The 19,594-nt window shown below is 34.6% G+C and overlaps 1 protein-coding gene and 1 pseudogene across 2 annotated transcripts; both read right to left on the minus strand.

The window, feature by feature from the left end:
- Window positions 1–471: 471 nt before the first annotated feature.
- Window positions 472–557, minus strand: LOC124108880 (small nucleolar RNA U3; annotated as a pseudogene).
- Window positions 558–16,673: 16,116 nt separating this feature from the next.
- On the minus strand, window positions 16,674–19,016 carry Izumo3 (IZUMO family member 3). 2 transcript variants are annotated; one of them, XM_046467310.1, is made up of 7 exons: window positions 18,785–19,016; window positions 18,571–18,645; window positions 18,341–18,430; window positions 18,119–18,136; window positions 17,590–17,670; window positions 17,089–17,179; window positions 16,674–16,812 (listed from the first exon to the last, which is right to left on the minus strand). In XM_046467310.1, the coding sequence occupies exons 1-7, from the start codon at window positions 19,014–19,016 to the stop codon at window positions 16,674–16,676; spliced, it is 726 nt and encodes a 241-aa protein (XP_046323266.1). The 2 variants fall into 2 exon arrangements, with proteins under 2 accessions (XP_046323266.1, XP_046323267.1); XM_046467311.1 differs by lacking the exon at window positions 18,119–18,136.
- Window positions 19,017–19,594: the final 578 nt, after the last annotated feature.

The raw sequence follows: 19,594 nt of genomic DNA on the forward strand, positions 1-19,594 counted from the left end.
CTGCATTCAGTAGGGAGCATGATTGTTTCCCATAATGTATCTAACGCATATCATTACCAGAGTAATCACATTATTATCTGCCTCTGCCTTGCTGCTTGCTTGGCTAGATATGAAGCCAGGGCTATTTGTAAAGTAAGGCTTTTTTTCCTCTTTTGCAAAATTGCTGCAAATTATATTCTTCCCATTTTCTTTATTAGTTGTTTGAACTAGCCAGAACCTCTGAATTTAGAATAAGTGGCTTGGTTTGTTTTGGTGGTTATTATTTTTTCACCTTTGGAATTCCTTTTTCTCTATTCAGATTAATCTCATCTTTAGGAAACAGGACGAATTTTTCATCTTCCATTGTTTTGGTGATCCATTGTATCATCTGGCATAGGAGATGGGGCAGCATAAACCGAATGGGTGGGTTTTATGTTTCTGAGATAACTTTTGAAAGAATGATTCTGGATTGTGTCTCAAGTAGTGTGACATTCCAAGTAGTATGCAGGGATTTGGTCTCATACAATGAGGAGTCTCTAGTAACATACTATAGAAATGATCCCTGAAAGTATAGTCTTAATGAGGAGTCTCTAGAGGCTGGAATGTTCAACTCCCTTTTTCTTTCTTGTTATATAAACACCGGTAGAAGATGAGAAGATGTACCTCTATGGACATTTAGTGGCATGTCTAACTTGACTGTAACTTGTTCACATATGAGCTTCAAAACTGTATGGACCTTTGTTCTCTGTAGCATTAATGTTATAATAAATTTCATGGTACAGATTTTTGGAGGAGATTCAAGGCAGTGCATGTGAGGGTCAGCGGAACAGAACACCTTCCTGAAGAGGGCTGACGTGAATATAGATGGTGTAAATTTTTGTAATGAATTCTTTATAGTTAAACATGCTGATAAGTTGCTAATAGGTCTGATTAAAGGATGAACTTAGGAAAGGAAAACAGAATGTACAGGAAACAATTAGGGATTTTCAAGTGCTTAGCAATGCAGTTGAATTAAGATCATTGTGCATTAGATAGGAAATAAGGGGGTTATGCAGCTGGACTAATCATGGGCCTAGCTGCAAGACTTCTGAGCACAGAATGACATTTTTTGTAAAATAATTATTCTCAGGAAGCACTGGTATTTCCCCTGGACTTCCATCCTCCATTTCTCATCGATGTTGCATGCAAAAACCACTATTACTTAAGGGGAAATATCTGATTTTCTGACTAGAAACACAAATCATACACATTTCTTATTCTTTCTTGTTTGGAGGCCTAATCAAGAGTGCAGGTAATAACTGGTATGAGCCCCATTTGACAGAAATTTGAACTTTGGCAGGCAAATCACTTGATGCTCACTTGAAAACACTTATTCACCCACAGCCACTTGTCCATTCTGTTTGTTGGAGCAGATTATGCCAGAGAACTGCTAACATGTTTCCAAATTCAATCCCTGCTCTACATTGTGGAAAAGAAACCAGAGTACTTGGGAACTAAAAACCTCTGAACACAGAATTCAAGTTCATTGCTCAATTTGGAACTGGCAAGAGATGCAGAGGGAAAAAGCAGAAAATGGATGTGGAAAATGGATGTTCTAATTTTCCTTCTACTCCAGATGGAGGCATTTAAAAGAATCATGCTTTTAGGGGCTCTAGAACAAACCAGTGGAGCTTGTAATATGAAGACCACATATTACTATATAATATAAGAAATACTTTTGCTATGATCCTTGACTTTTAATCTATATTCTGACAACGCTTTTGTGGTATGAAGTGTCTGGTGCTCAGGCAATGCAAATTTTGCATGCACACACATATGCACACACAAATACCCCTCAATAAATAAAGGAGGGCATATTATAATTTCTTAGAGAGGCACACTTAAAAAAATAAGTAAAGAAAAGTATAGGAGAATTACTCTCTCTCTCTCTCTCTCTCTCTCTCTCTCTCTCTTTCTGTGTGTGTGTGTGTGTCCATGTGTCCATGTGTGTTTATTTAATGGGTTGATTTGCTGTGTTCCTTAGGAACGTGTTCCAACCGATGTTATAGCAGGTTGATCTTAGGCAAATGGGAGGTGGAATACATCATGATATTTCAACTCAGAACAAAAATGAATCCAAGTAACTGTAATCAAATAAACTCTTAATGGCCTCTGGTCAGTGAGAAAATTCAATTGTCTAGTCAAGTTTAAAAGTCAATAGTGGCCTCTTTAAATTTGACTATAGGTAAAACCCAACAAAGTTAAACACGTTCTCAAAGATCAGAAATTCTGTTAGTCAAAAGCAAATATGTCAGAATATGGAAAGAAAGAAATGAATCAAGACCCAAAGAAAATTAGGATGTTTCACAATAAGGACATAAAGGCTACCAGAAAAAATAACGATAATATTACCAAATACTAGCAGTAAGGTTACTGCTGACAGTAAGGTTACTGCACTGCTGAACATAAAATTTCAGTGATTTGGTATGAACATTTTTATTCTTATGAATAATGTATTCTACCTCACATTTGCCTAATTGTCTAATGCATGTTGTTTAGTGGAGGTGTCCCCAGAATTGAGAACCCTGATACTTAACAGACTTTTTGTCTAAGATTCCCATGACCAAGGGCTGTTGGGAATGTCCTTGCTCACTAGTTAAGGACTCCAGACACATGTGTGCTTGAACCTACTTGTGACTCTCTGCCATGAAACAGGTGCTTTCCTTTGAGAACCATAGTTTTCTTATTCATACAGTGGGGCTATTCATGGTACTTACAACATATCATTTAATTCTTTTATAAAGTACTGCAGCTAATGTATGTAATATCTAGAACCAAGTAACCATAGCATAGTCCTACTATAGCATAACATAAAATAGCTTATAGAACAATTATGATTCTCGGTTCAACTGGTGAACTCATTTGTTAGACTAATAATGCAGTCAAAATTTTATAGTAATTCATATGTAAAGTCCACATATTTTTTATAAAACATCTAGTATATATAGATTACTTTGCTAGTCTTTATAAAATATGAAAATGAATATGACATCATCCTTTTAATTAACTCACTTATAACCAAGCAGGAGATAAAATGGCTATACAATTTACCAATATAAGGTAAAATTGTGATAGGTAAAAGGAAGTAGAAAAACATTCTCTGATGGTAAGAAGAAAAGGGAAATCCCTTTTGAAATACTGGACAGTAAGCAGCAAAGCACAGTTATTATTTTATAATTATTATTGCTAATTCCAAATTCAAAGCATTCTTGCAGAGCTAAACAAATAGATCTTTTAAAATACAAAGGTATCATGGAATGATTTATTAGATCTATTAACAGTATTCACATGAACTCTCTTTTGTTAAAAATAAATAGAAGAAAAATAGATGAGAAAGTATTATAAAAAAGTTAAGACTCTATGACTAGTCTATGCTTAAGGCAAGAAGACTCATTGAGAAGAAATCTATGACTGATTAAAATATGAGCTATCCCATTAATCACACAATGCATTAGATAATAAACTGTGGTTGTTAACTTGATATGCACCATTGAACATGGACAGAAATATCACATAGGCAGACAAGTGCACCAGTGTATGACAATGTAATAGCTTGTGGATATATTCTTTTTGTAAATATGACTGTAAGTATATCCAGTGTCTTACTGAATTGTGCTATAAAATAAGGTTATTCTTTAAGTCACAGAGATTAATGCTGCAGATTTTTCAACACTGAGAAAAAATTCATACCTTTGAATAGAAGAAAGGGTGAGATAGAAATGAACATTTTTCACTCAGGTCTAATGTTTCATTCAGTTTTCTAAGGGAGCTCTGAAGATGTTAGATTTTTAAAAAATTATTCAAAAAAAGAAACCAATGACACATTCCACTGACAGGTATTTATGTGAACTAATTTCAAGGACTAAGCTATGATCAAGGATATTTAACTGTCTGTACTGTATGGATCTAGTGAGCCTGACCTGAAAATATGCTGATATCACAAATAGGAAAGAAAATGAAGGTGCTACATTCTATAGACCAGCTAATGCTGTTTTCAGAAAAGAAATATAGATTTCTTTTAATTTTGTTTTAGAAAATATACACTATTAACATTTAAGAGGTGGTTAAAAATAATTTTGATCTGGCCCTCTGTTCTAGTTTGCTTTACAAAGTAATATATATTCTGTAAAATATAGCAAAGTTTTCCTGTGAGTGTTATTTCTGCCTGTGCTGTCCAATATGGCAGCTGAGTCTTGCGTGTTTCCCTACTTGATATGGGGAATGGGGCTCCTATGAATTGAAATGGGCTATAAGTGCAAAATACACTCTAGATTTCAGTCTCAATTTAAAAAAGGCAGTCTCATTTGAACAAAAAGCTTAATAATGTATCAATTTAATCTCTTTTATTAACTGCATGAAAAAAATACAAAACAGATTTAATGATTTGGTACTAAAATAAATAAAATAGGTTATCAATTTTTTAATTTTAAAATATTGGGGTGAAAAATTTAAAATTATTTATGTGATTTGCATTTGTGGCTTGCATTATTTTTAAGATTGCACAGTTTTATGTAATTAATAAATAAACTACTGATAAGGAAATAACATTCTGAGTGAAGAATCCTTACTTCCTCAGAACCACATAAAATGACTCACATTCTGATTATAAAACTTGTGTGTTTTAGGCTATGTATAAATGGCTGTATATAAACAATTACATTATGCATTTAAAAGGGGCACAAAGTAGTTACAATTACATATTAAGTGTGAATTACATATGTGTTTATGTAAAGATAACATTGCACAAACTAAAACACAAAATATTCATTTGTTAACTATTTCAACGTGAAGACTGGGTCCCACCTATGATTCCTGTAACCATATTAATAGGCATATTGTTATTACAAAGGAAATTGCCCCGCATATATTCTACAAATTCATGGATAATTTATTTTTCCAATGAAGAATTTTAAATGCAGAAATCAATACAAATTAATTATACAAGAATTTTTGTCCATACCTTTCTCATCTGTCACTGCAAAAACAAAACAGTACTTCCCCCTTCCCAGAACCATCATACAAAACATGTTTTCTTTTTCAAGGTATACATTTATTAACAAGGGGATCAATAAAAGAGGGAAAAAAGCCCCAAATGTGATCACAAGCAACACAATAGGTAACTGAGGATTTATTTCTTTGGGTTACTGCAATGAACTGGCTTTGGATTGATAACTTAATAAATAAATCTTTACTTCCTAGTAGAGCATAGATATTTCAAAGTGAGTCATTTATGCTTTAAATTGCATTGGCTAAGATTTGTCTTCCATTTATATTTATATTTCCATTTATATTTTAAAATACCATGCATTTTTTTTTCAGAAATTATCTCCATATGAAGTTAGAGAACAACAGTTGTTCCTTGAGGCATTTCTTTTTTTTTTCTTATTTTCTTATTTTCTTTTTCTTTCTCTTTTTTCTTTTTTTTTTCTTCTTCTTTTTTTTTTTTTGTGTGTGTATTTCAGAAGCTATTCTCTTAATATGATCTGTGCAGAAGCAGCAGGTATCTATCTGTCTTTCAGAGACACTGCTGGGCTTGAGTGTGTGGGTAATCTTTAAGGACCTGATGAGGGGGGCGGGGGGGGGGTAGGGTATCTAACATTTAAAGGTCTGAAACAAAAACTGCTTGAGGATTTTAAACTTCTGCTTTTCAGTGCAGTAAGCCACCAGCTACTTGAGGCTACTGAGCACTTGAAATGTAGCTATAATATTTTATTTTAAAATTTTAGTATTTTAATAATAAGCTTAATTTTTTTTAAAATGATAAGTTTAAACTTTGTGTGTGGTGCTGGGGGTTGAATACAGGGTCTCACACATGTGAAGCAAGTGCTTTACCACTGATCTATATCCCCTAAAAGGTAAATTTAAGTTTAAAAGCAAATGCTGGATTCAGTGATTTGAAGCCCTTTAATTATGGAAAAACTTCAGATTTATTTTTTTAATCTGTACTTTTGATGATATCTAAAGAAAGATAATGTATTTTCAACCACAAATAACAAATTGAGATGGGTTGAAAGTATGAAAAAAATACAAAACAGATTTTAAAGTTTTAATACTAAAATAGTTTATCAATTTTATGTAGATTACACATTGAATATATTCTCAGTTTAGGTATTTGGGTCAAGGTGTTGAAATTGATGTTACCTGCCTGCCTTCTCCATTTCAAGATAGAGATATGGCTGTGTTACCTGGGTTGGTCTCAAACTCATGAGCTGAAGTTATCCTCCTGTCAGCCTCCTAAGTAGCCGGGAAGAGAGGCATACCACTATGCCTACCACTTTTTGCTTTACCAATGTGGCTACTGAAAAATTTAAAATTTATATATGAGCTTGCATTATATTTTTATTGGTCAATTCTATTTATTTTATTTTTTATATATTATTTTATGTTTATATTTTTATTATTTATATTATTTTATATTTATAATGTATTATATAATTTATATATGACAGTGGAATGCATTACAACTAGAAATATATATAATCTATATTACATATATAGAGCTCAATTTTTCATATCTCTGGCTTTATACATAATATACTCACAACAATTCGTGTCTTCATACATGTACTTTGGATAATAATGATCATCACATTCAACCATCATTAATTACCCCATGCCCCCTCCCTTTCCCTCCCACCCCTCTGCCCTATCTAGAGTTTGTCTATTCCTCCCATGCTCCCCTCCCTATACCACTATGAATCAGCTTCCTTAAATCAAATAAAATATTTGGCATTTGTTGTTTTGGGACTGGCTAACTTCACTTAGCATTATCTTCTCTAACTCCATCCATTTACATGCAAATGCCATGGTTTTATTCTCTTTTATTGCTGAGTAATATTCCATTGTGTATATATGCCAATTTTTTTTATCCATTCATCTATTGAAGGGCATCTAGGTTGGTTCCACAATTTAGCTATTGTGAATCGTGTTGCTATAAACATTGATGTGGCTGTGTCCCTGTAGTATTCTGTTTTTAAGTTTTTTGGGTATAGACCACTTGGAGGGACTGCTGGATCAAATGGTGGTCCCATTCCCAATTTTCTAAGAAATCTCCATACTGCTTTCCATAATGGCTGCACCAATTTGCAGTCCCACCAGCATTGTATGAGTGTACCTTTTTCCCCCACATCCTCGCCAACACTTATTGCACCAAAACAGACTGGTAGACCAAAGGTACAGAATAGAGGAAACAGATATTAACCCAGAAAACTACAATTATTTTATATTAGACAAAGGTGCCAAGAACAAGCATTGGAGAGAAGATAGCCTCCTCAATAAATGGTGCTGGGAAAACTGGAAATCCATAAGCAACAAAATGAAATTAAATCCCTATCTCTCACCATGCACAAAACTCAACTCAAAGTGGATCAAGGACTTAGGAATATACCCAGAGACCCTGTGTCTAATAGAAGAAAAAGTAGGCCCTAATCTTCATCATGTGGGATTAGGCCCCAACTTCCTTAATCAGACTCCTGTGTTACAAGGATTAAAATTAATATCAATAAATGGGATGGACTCAAACTAAAAAGTTTCTTCTCCACAAAAGAAACAATCTGTGAGGTGAACAGAGAGCCTATATCTTGGGAGCAAATCTTTACCCCTCACACATCAGATAGAGCACTAATCACTAGGGTATATAAAGAACTCAAAAAACTAGACACCAAAAAAACCCCAAAATAATTCAATCAATAAATGGGCCAAGGACATGAAGAGACACTTCACAGAAGATGATATACAATCAATCAACAAATATACGAAAAAATGTTCAACATCTCTAGCAATTAGAGAAATGCAAATCAAAACCACTCTCAGATTTCATCTCACTCCAGTCAGAATGGTCAATGCTGTTTAAACCACAGAAGAAAACACAGGTAAATAACTTTGAAGTACCAAGATTTTAAATAGGATATGATGACAAGAGGGAAGAATTAGTGACAAGAGTGGGATGTGGGTAGCAAATGGACCAAAAGAGAAGTAGAGACTTACCTGCTGAGTTGTCAGATCAGTAGCTTAGGATGTCTGAACTGAGATTTAAGGGCTCAGGGTGAAGAACATGAGACTTGAGCTCTTTGTGTCATATGACAAGTGACAAACATGCTATTTTTCTAATAATTATTTTAATTATTACTAGTTTGATTTTTTAAAAAAAGTATTATTGTATTTCAAGCTCGTTTTAGATTCCTACATGGTGCTAAGTGAATCTCATAGAGTCAGAGAAATGATTTTATCGTAATAACTTTTAAAACAAAAAATCTTCCCCAGAATTGTAAGATAGAAGTGAGAATGTTAAATGCAATTTCATTTCCCAGGGTGGAAATCTAATGAAACATTAACTTGGAAGCACTTTGGTACATAAGATGGATTCCACAGCTAAATATTGGACTAAATTAATCCATTGGACAGTTTGGAGCAAATTGTGTTACATTGTATTTGCCATGGAAATCTTATTGCTCTCATGTTGAATTAAAATAGCCTTTATCCCTGCACCAGTAAAAGGCAAGCTCACTATAAAAAAAAATCAGAAATACCAACGAGTAAAAACGAGGAAATAAAAATCACTTTTACCCTATCCCACTTAGAGATAATAACTGTAACTTTTTCCTACATTTCTTTCAGAGAGATATTGCTGGAATTTAGGCAGGATTTTGTATGTTTTAATAAGCACTTTTTCACAAACCCCATGTTTAATGCTTTTCACCCTTTTTTTTTTTAAAAAAAACTCTCTTTGGACTGTTTTCATAGCTCAGACAGAGGTTATTTGTTATAGAAACAACAACTTAATAAATGATGTCTCCTTGGTTTGAAAGTATTATTCAGAGAGATTTCCACAGTGCCAAACATAAAACCAGGAAGTGTCTTATTCACTAGAAAACCTTGTTGAATGCTTTCTGACACCATTAGGAAGATAAAGAGAATGTGGATAAAAGAAGAAGCATGAATTCTGAATCCTGAAGAGCCTACGCTTATTAGTACTTTCGGCAGAAATCATGAAGGGCCACCTCATCAGGAGATTGATGAAGCCTCATTAGGTACAGACTTCAAGTGTTTTGAGAGTAATCCCTCACAGAAAGCCCTGTAACAGTGTAAAGTGGATACTAGACAAACATGCCTACCTGTCAACGTTGCCCTTTGATTGGAGAGAGTTTGTATTTGTTTCCTCTTGAAGAGGAAGATGTGCACCCAAGTGTAAAATTACCCTGCAAATTTAGCAGTACTGGATCTGGAAATACAAACCTGAGGACCTGAAGTCGGGCTGACTCCTTGAGATGAAGTGGAGTGCAAAGTGGCATTGATTCTTCAGAGAGTTGCTTCCATTCTTCCTGGTTTTCTCTCTAGCTATTATTATCCTTTCACTCAGTCTTGCTATTAAACCTATTTTTAGGTCAGGTGAAAAATAAAAATATATGCCTTGAAGTTAGGAATAACAAAGTCTCAGTGTAATGTTCTAGAACCTCCTGTATTTATTGATGTCAATACCATTAGGTGCCTCAGTACCAGCATCTCTACTTCCCTTTACCCAACTCTTACCCTATCCTTACAATGCTGTCACATATATTCATACTTCCATTCATGTTTACTGTGTGAAACATTGTAATGAGCTCTGGAAATAGGTATATTTATGGACAAGCAGTAGACATGATTTCTGACCTCTTATAGTCCGATATTAATTTATAGTTACATAATTTCCTTGAATTCCTATAAAACAAAAAAAGAATAGATAATGCTACAGTTTCTTTTGAAGGGCTAACACTGTATGGTGATTCAGAAAAATCTTTCTTAAGTGACATTTAAGTGGATACTAAGTCCTGTGATACATTGCTGTATGATGCGAAACTGATGATAAACATGGCATAGTCCCTGTCCCTGAGGAATTTGTGTCTAGGAAAGTGACACGCAAACCAATAACAGTCATCTATAAAAATGAGTGCATAGAAGCATATGAATTGTAGTGGATCATAAAGATTATGAGTGATTAATTCTACCTTGCATATCTCAAGAAAGGATTTATGAGACGAGATAACTTTAGATGTTAAGTTCTGAAGAACATTAGTTTTGAACGCTGATGAAGATTATCAGGCAATTGAGACAGAAGAGAATGTGGCAAGTAATGTTTTGGAGTAAGAAATATGTTGCCTGGTATGTTTGGCAGAATTAAGTCGAGAGAAAAGCCTGGGAAGTAATTGACCCAAGGGGAGATTGTACAGAGAACATGTTGGTAAAATGCAACGCATGTGTAGTACTGTATGAAGGAGTTTACACTTATCCTTTCTGAGTATCAGAGGCAATGGACTAATTTAATCAGGGTTTTGATGTGGATTAGTGTTTTAAGACTGATCATTCAGAGTGCCAAAGGAAGGATAAATTTGGTAGCTGAAGAGACAGAAGAGGAGGCCTTAGTAATAGGCCCTGAGAGAGAAGCAACTGAACACAGATTTAAGATATATTTAGGAGTAAAAAAAAAAATCAATGCCAATTGAAGAGTGACTGGATAGGATAGATGGAGGAGAGAGGACTTAGAATATATTGAGATTTCTACCTTCTGGATTATTTATGGTATCCAGGGGGCTAGTGCCAGCTAGTGGAAAGACTTAAGATTTGGGGTTTGAATTCTGGCTCCAGACTTTGCAACTTAAGGGATTTGGAAGAACTTGTGAAAACTCGCTGAGCTACAGTTTTCTCATCGGTACCAAAATGGCTTAAAATAATTTTGTGGGCCTATAGGGAAGATAATTATGAAAACATTTATCAAAGTATCTTGTCCACAATCTATATTCATTTTCTTCATGGGAACTGAAAAACACCCTGAATATGGATAAAAATGTGTGGGATCAGAAATGGTTTAAGACAATGAGTTCATTTATAGGCATGAGGAGTTGTCTGTCTAGATGGATATATCTAGCAGGTATTTAAAGGTAGAAATTGAGAAATGGGTTAGAAATCTAAGCTTAAGAATTTGGACATATGATTAGTAGGTGGTAGTTAAAATTACATGACATTCCTGTAGGTGTGAAGGGAGGAAACTTTGAAGTCCCTTCTCTGGTCCCTAGTAACTAACAGGTAGGCAGAAGGAGAGAGAGAGCTTCCAAAGCACCAAAAACATGCCTTAAATTATAGAAAAATCTCAAAAATAAGAATAAAACCTGCTTAGTGTTTCACAAAAGGGGAGCTTTAAGAAGGAAACCATCAGCATTCTGGAAATTTTTGAATTGACAAATAAATCGAGGAATAAAGAGTATTCTTTGACTACAACAGCTAAGAAATCACTGAAATCCTCGGAGGGAGTGATTTCCAGGTGATGGTGCAGGAGAGAATGCACATTGTGCTGAACTGGGAGGAGAAACAATGGGAAATAGTTGCAGGAAATGTAATGCTTCTCTAAGACCTTGTATTGAAGCAAAGAGGGAGAGAAATGAAGAAGCCATGATCTAGAAAACGCTTCAGATCATCAGATCATAGAATCTCAGGATATAGTATTAACTCAAGATGGAAGAAGATACAATCATGGGAATAAGATTAGAAAGTATTAATTGGAAATGAATAAACTTCCAGTGTTGAATGAGCTATTGTTTTAAGAGTCAGGCTTTATTTTTTTATGTTCTTATAACTTATAATTGAGTACCTTCATTCGATTGACTGATGCCTTCTATAGCATCTCTACAATAAATAAATTATTAAAATTTCACTCAGGAGAGCTGAGTGAAAACTCATCTCTGTTCATTGTCTCCTGAACTAAGCAAAACACTGAGAATATTCATTCATAATAAATTGTCTCCAAGAATGATGGAGTGTCAAAAATTGTACCATCAGTGCCAAGATCCAAGGCTATTAGAGAAATATCTTCCCCTACTGATTTGTATATTCTAGAGAAATGTTATTAACTAGTTTCCTGCAGGGTTGACATCAGGACATTGGAGTATGTGTTGGCTCTTAAAATGTAATTGCTCCAGTAATGAAATGATTTGTATTGTTTATTGCTCTAAATGAAATTTTGGTTGAGCATTTGCTTGTTGGGAGGATATTTTTACATATCCTTGTTTTGTTATGTTAACTATTAGCTTAAGCTTAAATTTAGAATTGTAAGCAACTAATTTTTATCATGTTTACATTTGAAAAACAGAAGTATCATAAGACCTTTCCTGGTAGATGAACACATTGTCTAATTAGATCATCTTCTCTGTATTATATTAGAAACACATAAACACAGAAAACAAGCCTATTTTCCTAGTGATGACTTTATGAAGAATATAGATTGTCTTTTGGATCTACAATATAAAGCAGTTATAATAAATTGAGCACATAGAAAGCCACCCAATTGAAAAACACTACTCAATAGTGATAGGAATTCAACTGAAAATCAGCAACTCAAATAAAGGCTTTCAAAGTAGTAAGTTAATATAGTACAGCCTCAATTTCTGAGTTCATAAATACTACAGGTATCTTCCTAGCATATTTTGGCTACTCTCTCTCTAGCCTGCCTAGAGTTATATTTTACATTGTTATTATAATGTGAAGCTCTATAGTATCTTCTAGTCCTTGGTCTTTATTACTTCTCTATTCTCTGCTTGGGCAATCCCACTTCTATTCTCAACTTTGCTACTTATTTTATTTCATCTTCTGTCGAATACTTTAGCTTGATAGTCTTGCTATATGTTCATATATGTAAGCCAAAACACATCACTCTTGCTATCTTTAAAGAACCCATACTAAGTGTTTTCAAAACTAAACCTGACAATTTTTATTAAATTCACTTGTTTTTCTGTATTATTTACTTAGGTATACAAGCTCTAGAGACAAGTTAGGAAGAAACCAGTTTAAGCACTGGGATAAAATCAATGTCAACACATTGAACTGCAATCTAGAACTTTCCTTAAGCATGCATTTGTTCTCAATATTTATGTTTATACTATTTTTATACTGTTTTAAATAATGTTGACATTTTTGCTTTTTCTATGTCAATATTGATAATATATATTGTATTAAAAGTATCCCTTATATTCAAATTTTAAACATTATAGCCCTACATTTGTTTAAAATATATTTCTATATATCTGTAGTTTAGTTCCATTTATATTTATGCATATTTTTCAAAAAATTGATTAGTGTGAACAAAAACATTTTTAAATTAGCAGTTGGTATTATCTTTGTATTTTTTGCTTTATACTTTATTTATGATGTAATCGAATGTTCCCTCTTTGTGTATTTTTGAGTTTACTTTGTTCTTATCCTAGCTGCTTAGTTGAATTCCCTGTTTGAATTTTTAAATATATTTTTTTCTCTTTTTGATATATGATTAGAAAGCTATATTTTGAAATGCATATACTGCCACACTTCACAAGATTTTTTAGGCAATATTTTCATTGCAGTTTATTTTTAAGTATTTAATAATTGGCTTTGTAGTTTCATCTTTATTTCATGAATTATTTAGAAATAAGATTTTTATTTTCTCAACATGTGAAATATTTTTTTATTCTTTGTTGTTAATTTTTAATTTTATTGCCCATAGTCTGAATAATTGCTCTCCATAATATTAATTCTTCAGTATTTGTTGACATTTTCTTTTTGGCCTATGTATTAGATAAGTTAATACTTGCTCTAAAACCTCAAACGTCTAATGAAATAAACTTTTATTCTTTAATCACATGAAAATGCTCCAAATAAGAAGTGCATTTAATATTGTAAGATATTTCTGTATAGTGCTAACCCACTGACAGGTGAGGGGCTGGAGAATTGTTCCATATATTTGTATGTGACAAGCTTGGAAATATTTTCATCAGTTGCACTACTTTTCTGTGGTTGGAATTCACTTACATTGCCCACATGAATGCAGGGGAGACTGGAAATATAGTCTTATCATGTGACTAGGAAGACAGGGACCTAGTTCAGGAAGAAGCTAGCTAGTGTTGGCCAACCTATGTCCTCGTAAATTTTTATAAATGTTCCAAATACATTAGTAAGAAGAAAATCTATAAGCTAGTTCTGAGGTTTAATACCTCATGTTTAAGGTCATTTATTGTGTTCTTCAGATCTTAACCATGTAACATTTTTTCTTTGGATTCATCAGATTCTAAGAGAGGTACATTAAACTGTCCTATCATGATTGTGGAAATTATATAAAATGTTTCCCTTTTTAAAATCTCAAAACAATTGTTAGACTCATAAAATTTTATTTTTGTTATATTTTCTGGTCTACTTACTACTTTTATCATCATACCCTTCTTAATTCTTGTTCAGTGTTTTAGGCTTAATTTATGAATTCTATCAATAAGGCAATACCTGCTTTCTTTTGACTAGGATTTGCTAGATATTCAGTTCTTTTATTTTCATGGTGAGCCTGTCTTATTTTAGGTTTGTCTCTTATAGAAAGCTCATAATTAGGTTAACAAATATCCAACCTAACAGCTTATCTTCTGACCAATGCATCTACTTTGCTAATATTTGTTTATTATTGTGTGTTCTTTTGACTTGTGCTTTACTTTGTTTTTCCTCCTTACTTGCTTCCATTTGACAGTAGAATTTTATTGAAACTCTTTCTCCCTTTCAAAATGTACATGCTATATATTCTATTTTCATTCCTTAAGGGTCATAGGGTCACACCTCAATATTTTATAATGAAAGGTGACATGTGTGTGTGTGTGTGTGTGTGACCTTGGTGACTATTGCTTTAATTTAAATCCATTATTCCCTTTCGTTTTTTAATTCTTTAATTCCCTTTTACTTCTTGACACAAAACATGTTTTATGTTTAATATTTAATTATATGTTTAATTTCTTTCTTTAATTCTACTTCCACTATCCTTTTCTTGCCTCCATTACATAAGACTTCATGCCAGAAGGTGATACAATGAGATCATTAATAGGGTTGAGTAAGTTTTCAATGAGGAGTAGTTTTGCTTTCTTGTGATATTTGCCTGGCTATTTTTCCAATATGTTTTATACTCTTTTTTGTGGACAGCCTAATATTTTCTGGGGCCAAGAGTGTAAGTAGACCACATTAATGATGAAGATCCACCTAACTTATTTTGAAATATTATAGAAAATTCATTTAGGCATTTGAGATTTAATGTTCTCAAGGCAACACTACTGTCTAAAAACATTGCACATCAAAATTGCCTCCGGAAGACTAGATTTTTAAACTTCACAAAGTATTTAAGTGTAAAAATAGACATGTAGAAAAGTTTGCACGATTTTTTTGATTCCAAAAATTTCAAGTATAAATGTTTGTGTGCACATTTTTGTCTACCCATTCACTTTTGTTTAGACTTAAATCAAACTAATGAAAGCTACATCCTAAATTGTTAGTCAAGGATTCCTAGACTGAAGTGGTAAGAGTGGAACAGCACAGGAGAGGCAAGAGGCCACCAGACCAGTAGATTAGCTGACCTAACTGCAGTAATCATTTCAGTTTATATCAAAGCATGTCATAAAACTTAAAAATATAAAATAAAATATACATTGAAAGTAAAATTAAATGCTGCACTAAAACTCAAAATGTCACAAAACCTAACAAGTTTGTTGCCCATTTATATAATTATCTATAATAAAAAGTTGTATAAAGATAGTTAAGTCCATGAATAAAATTAATATATCACAATAAGGTTTTGGGGAAGAAGAACTGTAAGTCTTTGGGAAATAATAGGTGTCACACAACTCTTTCATTGGGGAATTTGTATCAAGGATTTCAAATGTATCACCTAAAAGAGATCAATGTTCAAATTCTCCCCCAGCAAGTTGTCATGCATTCAATATCTCAATAAAATACAATGGCAATAAGCAATTACTCAAGTCTACCTTGTGTGAAAGACTTGCCACAGATTCAGGACTCCTGAAAATGCATCCCACTGGCAATCTGTGGGGTTTACCTTCTGAAATAAGCTTCCAGAGTACAATGAAACAAAATAGAGTAGAAAGTCATGCATTTTAGAGTTGAGTAGTCTGAGATATTTCTGTTTCCTCAGCCCTAAAATGGAGATGGCAGTGATATGACTCACAAGGTCTTTGGGAGAATTCCATCACATAACTCATGTAAAGCTTTCATTAGGGTGCTATGCATATAAAAAGTGTTCAGTGGAAACATCTAAAAGAACACAAAACTAATATCCAACTTCTTGCAACACAGATTCAGGAGAAAATGATTGGGACAAACTTTAGCTACTCAGGACTAATATTTGAACTGATTTTGTGTGTGTGTGTGTGTGTGTGTGTGTGTTTGATATCCTGTTAAAGATTAAATATTATAATTAAGGAAGTCATTCACATTGGACCTACTGATAAATATCAGGTTCAGTAACTGGAAACAGTAACAACAAAACAAAGAAAGAAATGGAAACCAGCCTTTCAAAGATCAGTTGCTCTAATTAATACCATCAATGAGAGTTACCAACAATGCATTCTTTATTATCATGCAGCATTTTATCTTTTGTGTGCATTGCAACATATCAGTGTTACTTCTGTACAACTCCAGGTAAATCACTTGTCCTCTCACTGTGTCCATTGCCTCATAATATCAGTTAGGGTCTTCGCTAGAGAAACCCTAAGTTCTATTTCAGTTTTAAAATACTATGACTTTATGAACACAAAGCAGCTCAAGTTCCAGTTTTCGACTCTGAGTCAACACTCAAGAGAATTATGAAAGAGCTCCTGTTTGAGTCTGTGCATTTATTTTCTAGGTCCAGAATCTTTTCTCTCTTCCTCATCTGCAGACCCCACTAATTCTTCAAGTTTCTTCTCCAAATATTTTTTTAGCGTCTTTCGTATTGTCTGCATTTTCCTCCGATGAGAGACACACATATAGAATCTAGATAAAGAAGATATCCCAACTTCAATGTCAGTAGCCCCACTCTTTAAAACAATTAGATAGTGTTTTCTTCTTTTCTGGATACTTCTCTTCCATTTCCTTATGTTCCAACTATTATCCCATCAAACTTCCATCCATTTCATTCCTGCCAGTATCATTTCCCAGATTTTGAAATGACTTCTTTCCCCTTTTTCCACTGGGGAAGGAGGAAGTTTGGGTGAACTCTCTGGCAAAGGAAGGCTTGACCCATGTTTATTTGGAGGGAGGAAAACTCACAGTAACACAGCACTTGCCAATATTCCAGCTTCTGCCAGCAATACAAGAAATAATGTAATCTCTCGCTGTTCAGCCTTCCTAGGATCCTCTTCTGGAAGGAGAAAGGGAAAAAAAATAAAGTAAGTTTTGGACAAGAAGAAATTGTAACCAGGGACCTTTACCCAGAATTGAGTCTTAACTCAGTTTGCCATGATCGCTACTTTGTCACCATTCTTGATCTTTCTGACTTGATTTTAGATGCCTAGGTTTTACAAAATTTTTGCCCTTGATGTCCCCTAGATGATGTCCCTAGACTAATTTCTCCACCTCTCGTCTAGCCTTTCATTTTCCAGCCCTTTAATTGGCTCAGAACTGTTAGTCATATGGGTGCAAATTTATTTTAGCTCTTATTTGGTAACATTTTCCATGGAGAAAGTACTCAACAAACTTTGAATAAATCAATGGAAAACCCAATTCCTTGATCCCTAGCACCTCGTATTACCACACCACAGTTTATGTCACCTCTACAATATTCTCCTCTGAAGCACCGGGTGGTGATGCGAAGACAAGTCCAACAATCAAGGACAGGACCTTCAGTCACAACTGATAAAAAGAAAAAAAATAATCAGAAGCAGGATGTCAACAAGAAATTTCTTCGGTCAAACATCAAGTATGGATTAGATCTCAGGCATTCCCAGGACAATTAGGTTTCATTGCTCTGAATTCTTTCTTTCCCTTATAATCAAGTTTCTTAAAGCATTGAAACCTATAAATTAAGTTATATCTCTGGGGAAGCAATAGGGAAAATAATGCCTTCGCTTATAATGGGGTACTGGGTTGTAAACTATAGCTTTAGGAAGCTTCTGGGTACATCCTTAATCTGTGAAGTGTCCTTGATTTCCTAAGCTAGATTTTTATTATCAGATACTATTGACATTCCCCCTTGTAACAAAAGCTCCAGGAACTAGGTTCTTAGTGTTAACAGATGGGAGAGACAGAGCCATACAGAACAAGGGCAGAAATCTCACGGTGTCACATGTACTGTACTCACTGCAATCTTCAGAACAAGCTAAAAGAGAATCAGAAAGTTCTAATGAGTTTATCATCAACTTAGAGTTTACTTATACCCACGTAGTCTTTGTTTACCCATTAAGTTCTGGCTGCCCTCCAACCATTCTCATGGCTGCCATCTGAACCCTCTTGGCTCTTCTCACCCCTCCTTTCCACTTCCTTCACATAATTGCAGTGTGGTTGAATGGAAGTGTTTCATTACCAACTTCAGAGAAGGCCGTTAATGTTTCTTTCACTTCGGATTCCAGTTTTTGGCGGATCTCAAGAAGCTTGCCTTGAAAGATAAAGACACCTAAGAGGGAATGGGGGAGGTATCAGAAATTCCAATGGCTCTTCTTGTCATAATTTAATTCTCACTGTTGCCTTGTTTGCCCCAATTTCCTCAGACTTACTTGAGCAGTATGAACTTTTGACAATGAATTAGTACCTCACCTTTCCACGTTTCATTGCCCAGTCTATAAAATTCGTTCTTCAGCCATGTTCTCAACTTGACAACCTTTTGAACAGCTGGAGGGGAAGAGAGAAGATACATGCGTGGGAATAATTACATCTGTGGAGGAAATTGTGTGGCCCCAGGTGTTCTCTCCCCTGCCTCCCTTCTCCCATTAACCCCCCCAAAACTCTCAGGGACTCATGCTTCCCTCACCCAATACCCGAAGCATCTTGTTCCCGTGGGAGACCTTGGAGCTTAAATGGATCGTCTCCTTAAACTGCCGTTCAAGCAGTTGATTTCGGCCAGGGACTTCTGAGGGTACCAGATTTGTCAGCACGGTCCTAATATCCTCTATGAATTTGGGGTCACACTCCAAACAGCCTTTGACCCCATGGAGGGCTTCCAGGGACAGTGGCAGGAGCAGGAGTAACCACAGGTCACCCATTTCCTTGCCCCAACCCCCCCTCTCCCCAACAGCAGGTTGTCCTGGAAACTAGTTCACTTAGTTCCTTTTCCTTCAAAATCCCAGGAATGAGAGCCTTGTCCAGGATATTCCGAGTCCACCTCTCCTTCCTTTTCCATCTCACTTAAATCTCATTCCCCTAAGGATCTTCTGTTGTTTTCTGACTTTTATCTTTCATTCCAGAGAGAGGGAACTGCCAGCTGGGGAGAGTTACCTGAGTTCTGAGTGTAGAACACCACGAGAGAGAAGCCTTGAGCTCATACAAGTGGAATTCTGTGCAGGGAGATTCTCAGAAATAAGTTTCTTTAGCTCCCTCTCTCTTCGTCTTGTGTGCTGGTAGATTCCCATACTGCTTCTGCCTGTTTGAATGATGTGTCAGCTAAGATGGATGGTTTAACCCAAGCTCTACATCTACAGAGGAGGTAAGAAAAGCCAAGAATACTGAGTTGCTGAGTGCCCAGTCCCTATTGGTAGTGGTAATTGTTGAGAATTAAGGAGTGGACATTTATATAGACAATAATTGATGATATAAATATAACTGATAATTTATCAGTAATTTC

Source organism: Marmota monax, unplaced genomic scaffold, assembly GCF_021218885.2.
Source record: "Marmota monax isolate L192 unplaced genomic scaffold, Marmota_monax_Labrador192_F-V1.1 WCK01_AAM20220418_F8-fsc00033, whole genome shotgun sequence".
Taxonomy (NCBI): Eukaryota; Metazoa; Chordata; class Mammalia; order Rodentia; family Sciuridae; genus Marmota; species Marmota monax.

Coding starts and splice junctions, on each gene's coding strand:
- Izumo3 (XM_046467310.1), bottom strand. CDS start 19,016: ATGGGTGACCTGTGGTTACTCCTGCTCCTGCCACTGTCCCTGGAAGCC. Junction 18,646..18,784: donor CAAGATGCTTCGGGTATTGG/GTGAGGGAAGCA, acceptor CTTCCCCTCCAG/CTGTTCAAAAGGTTGTCAAG. Junction 18,431..18,570: donor GGGCAATGAAACGTGGAAAG/GTGAGGTACTAA, acceptor ATTCCCTCTTAG/GTGTCTTTATCTTTCAAGGC.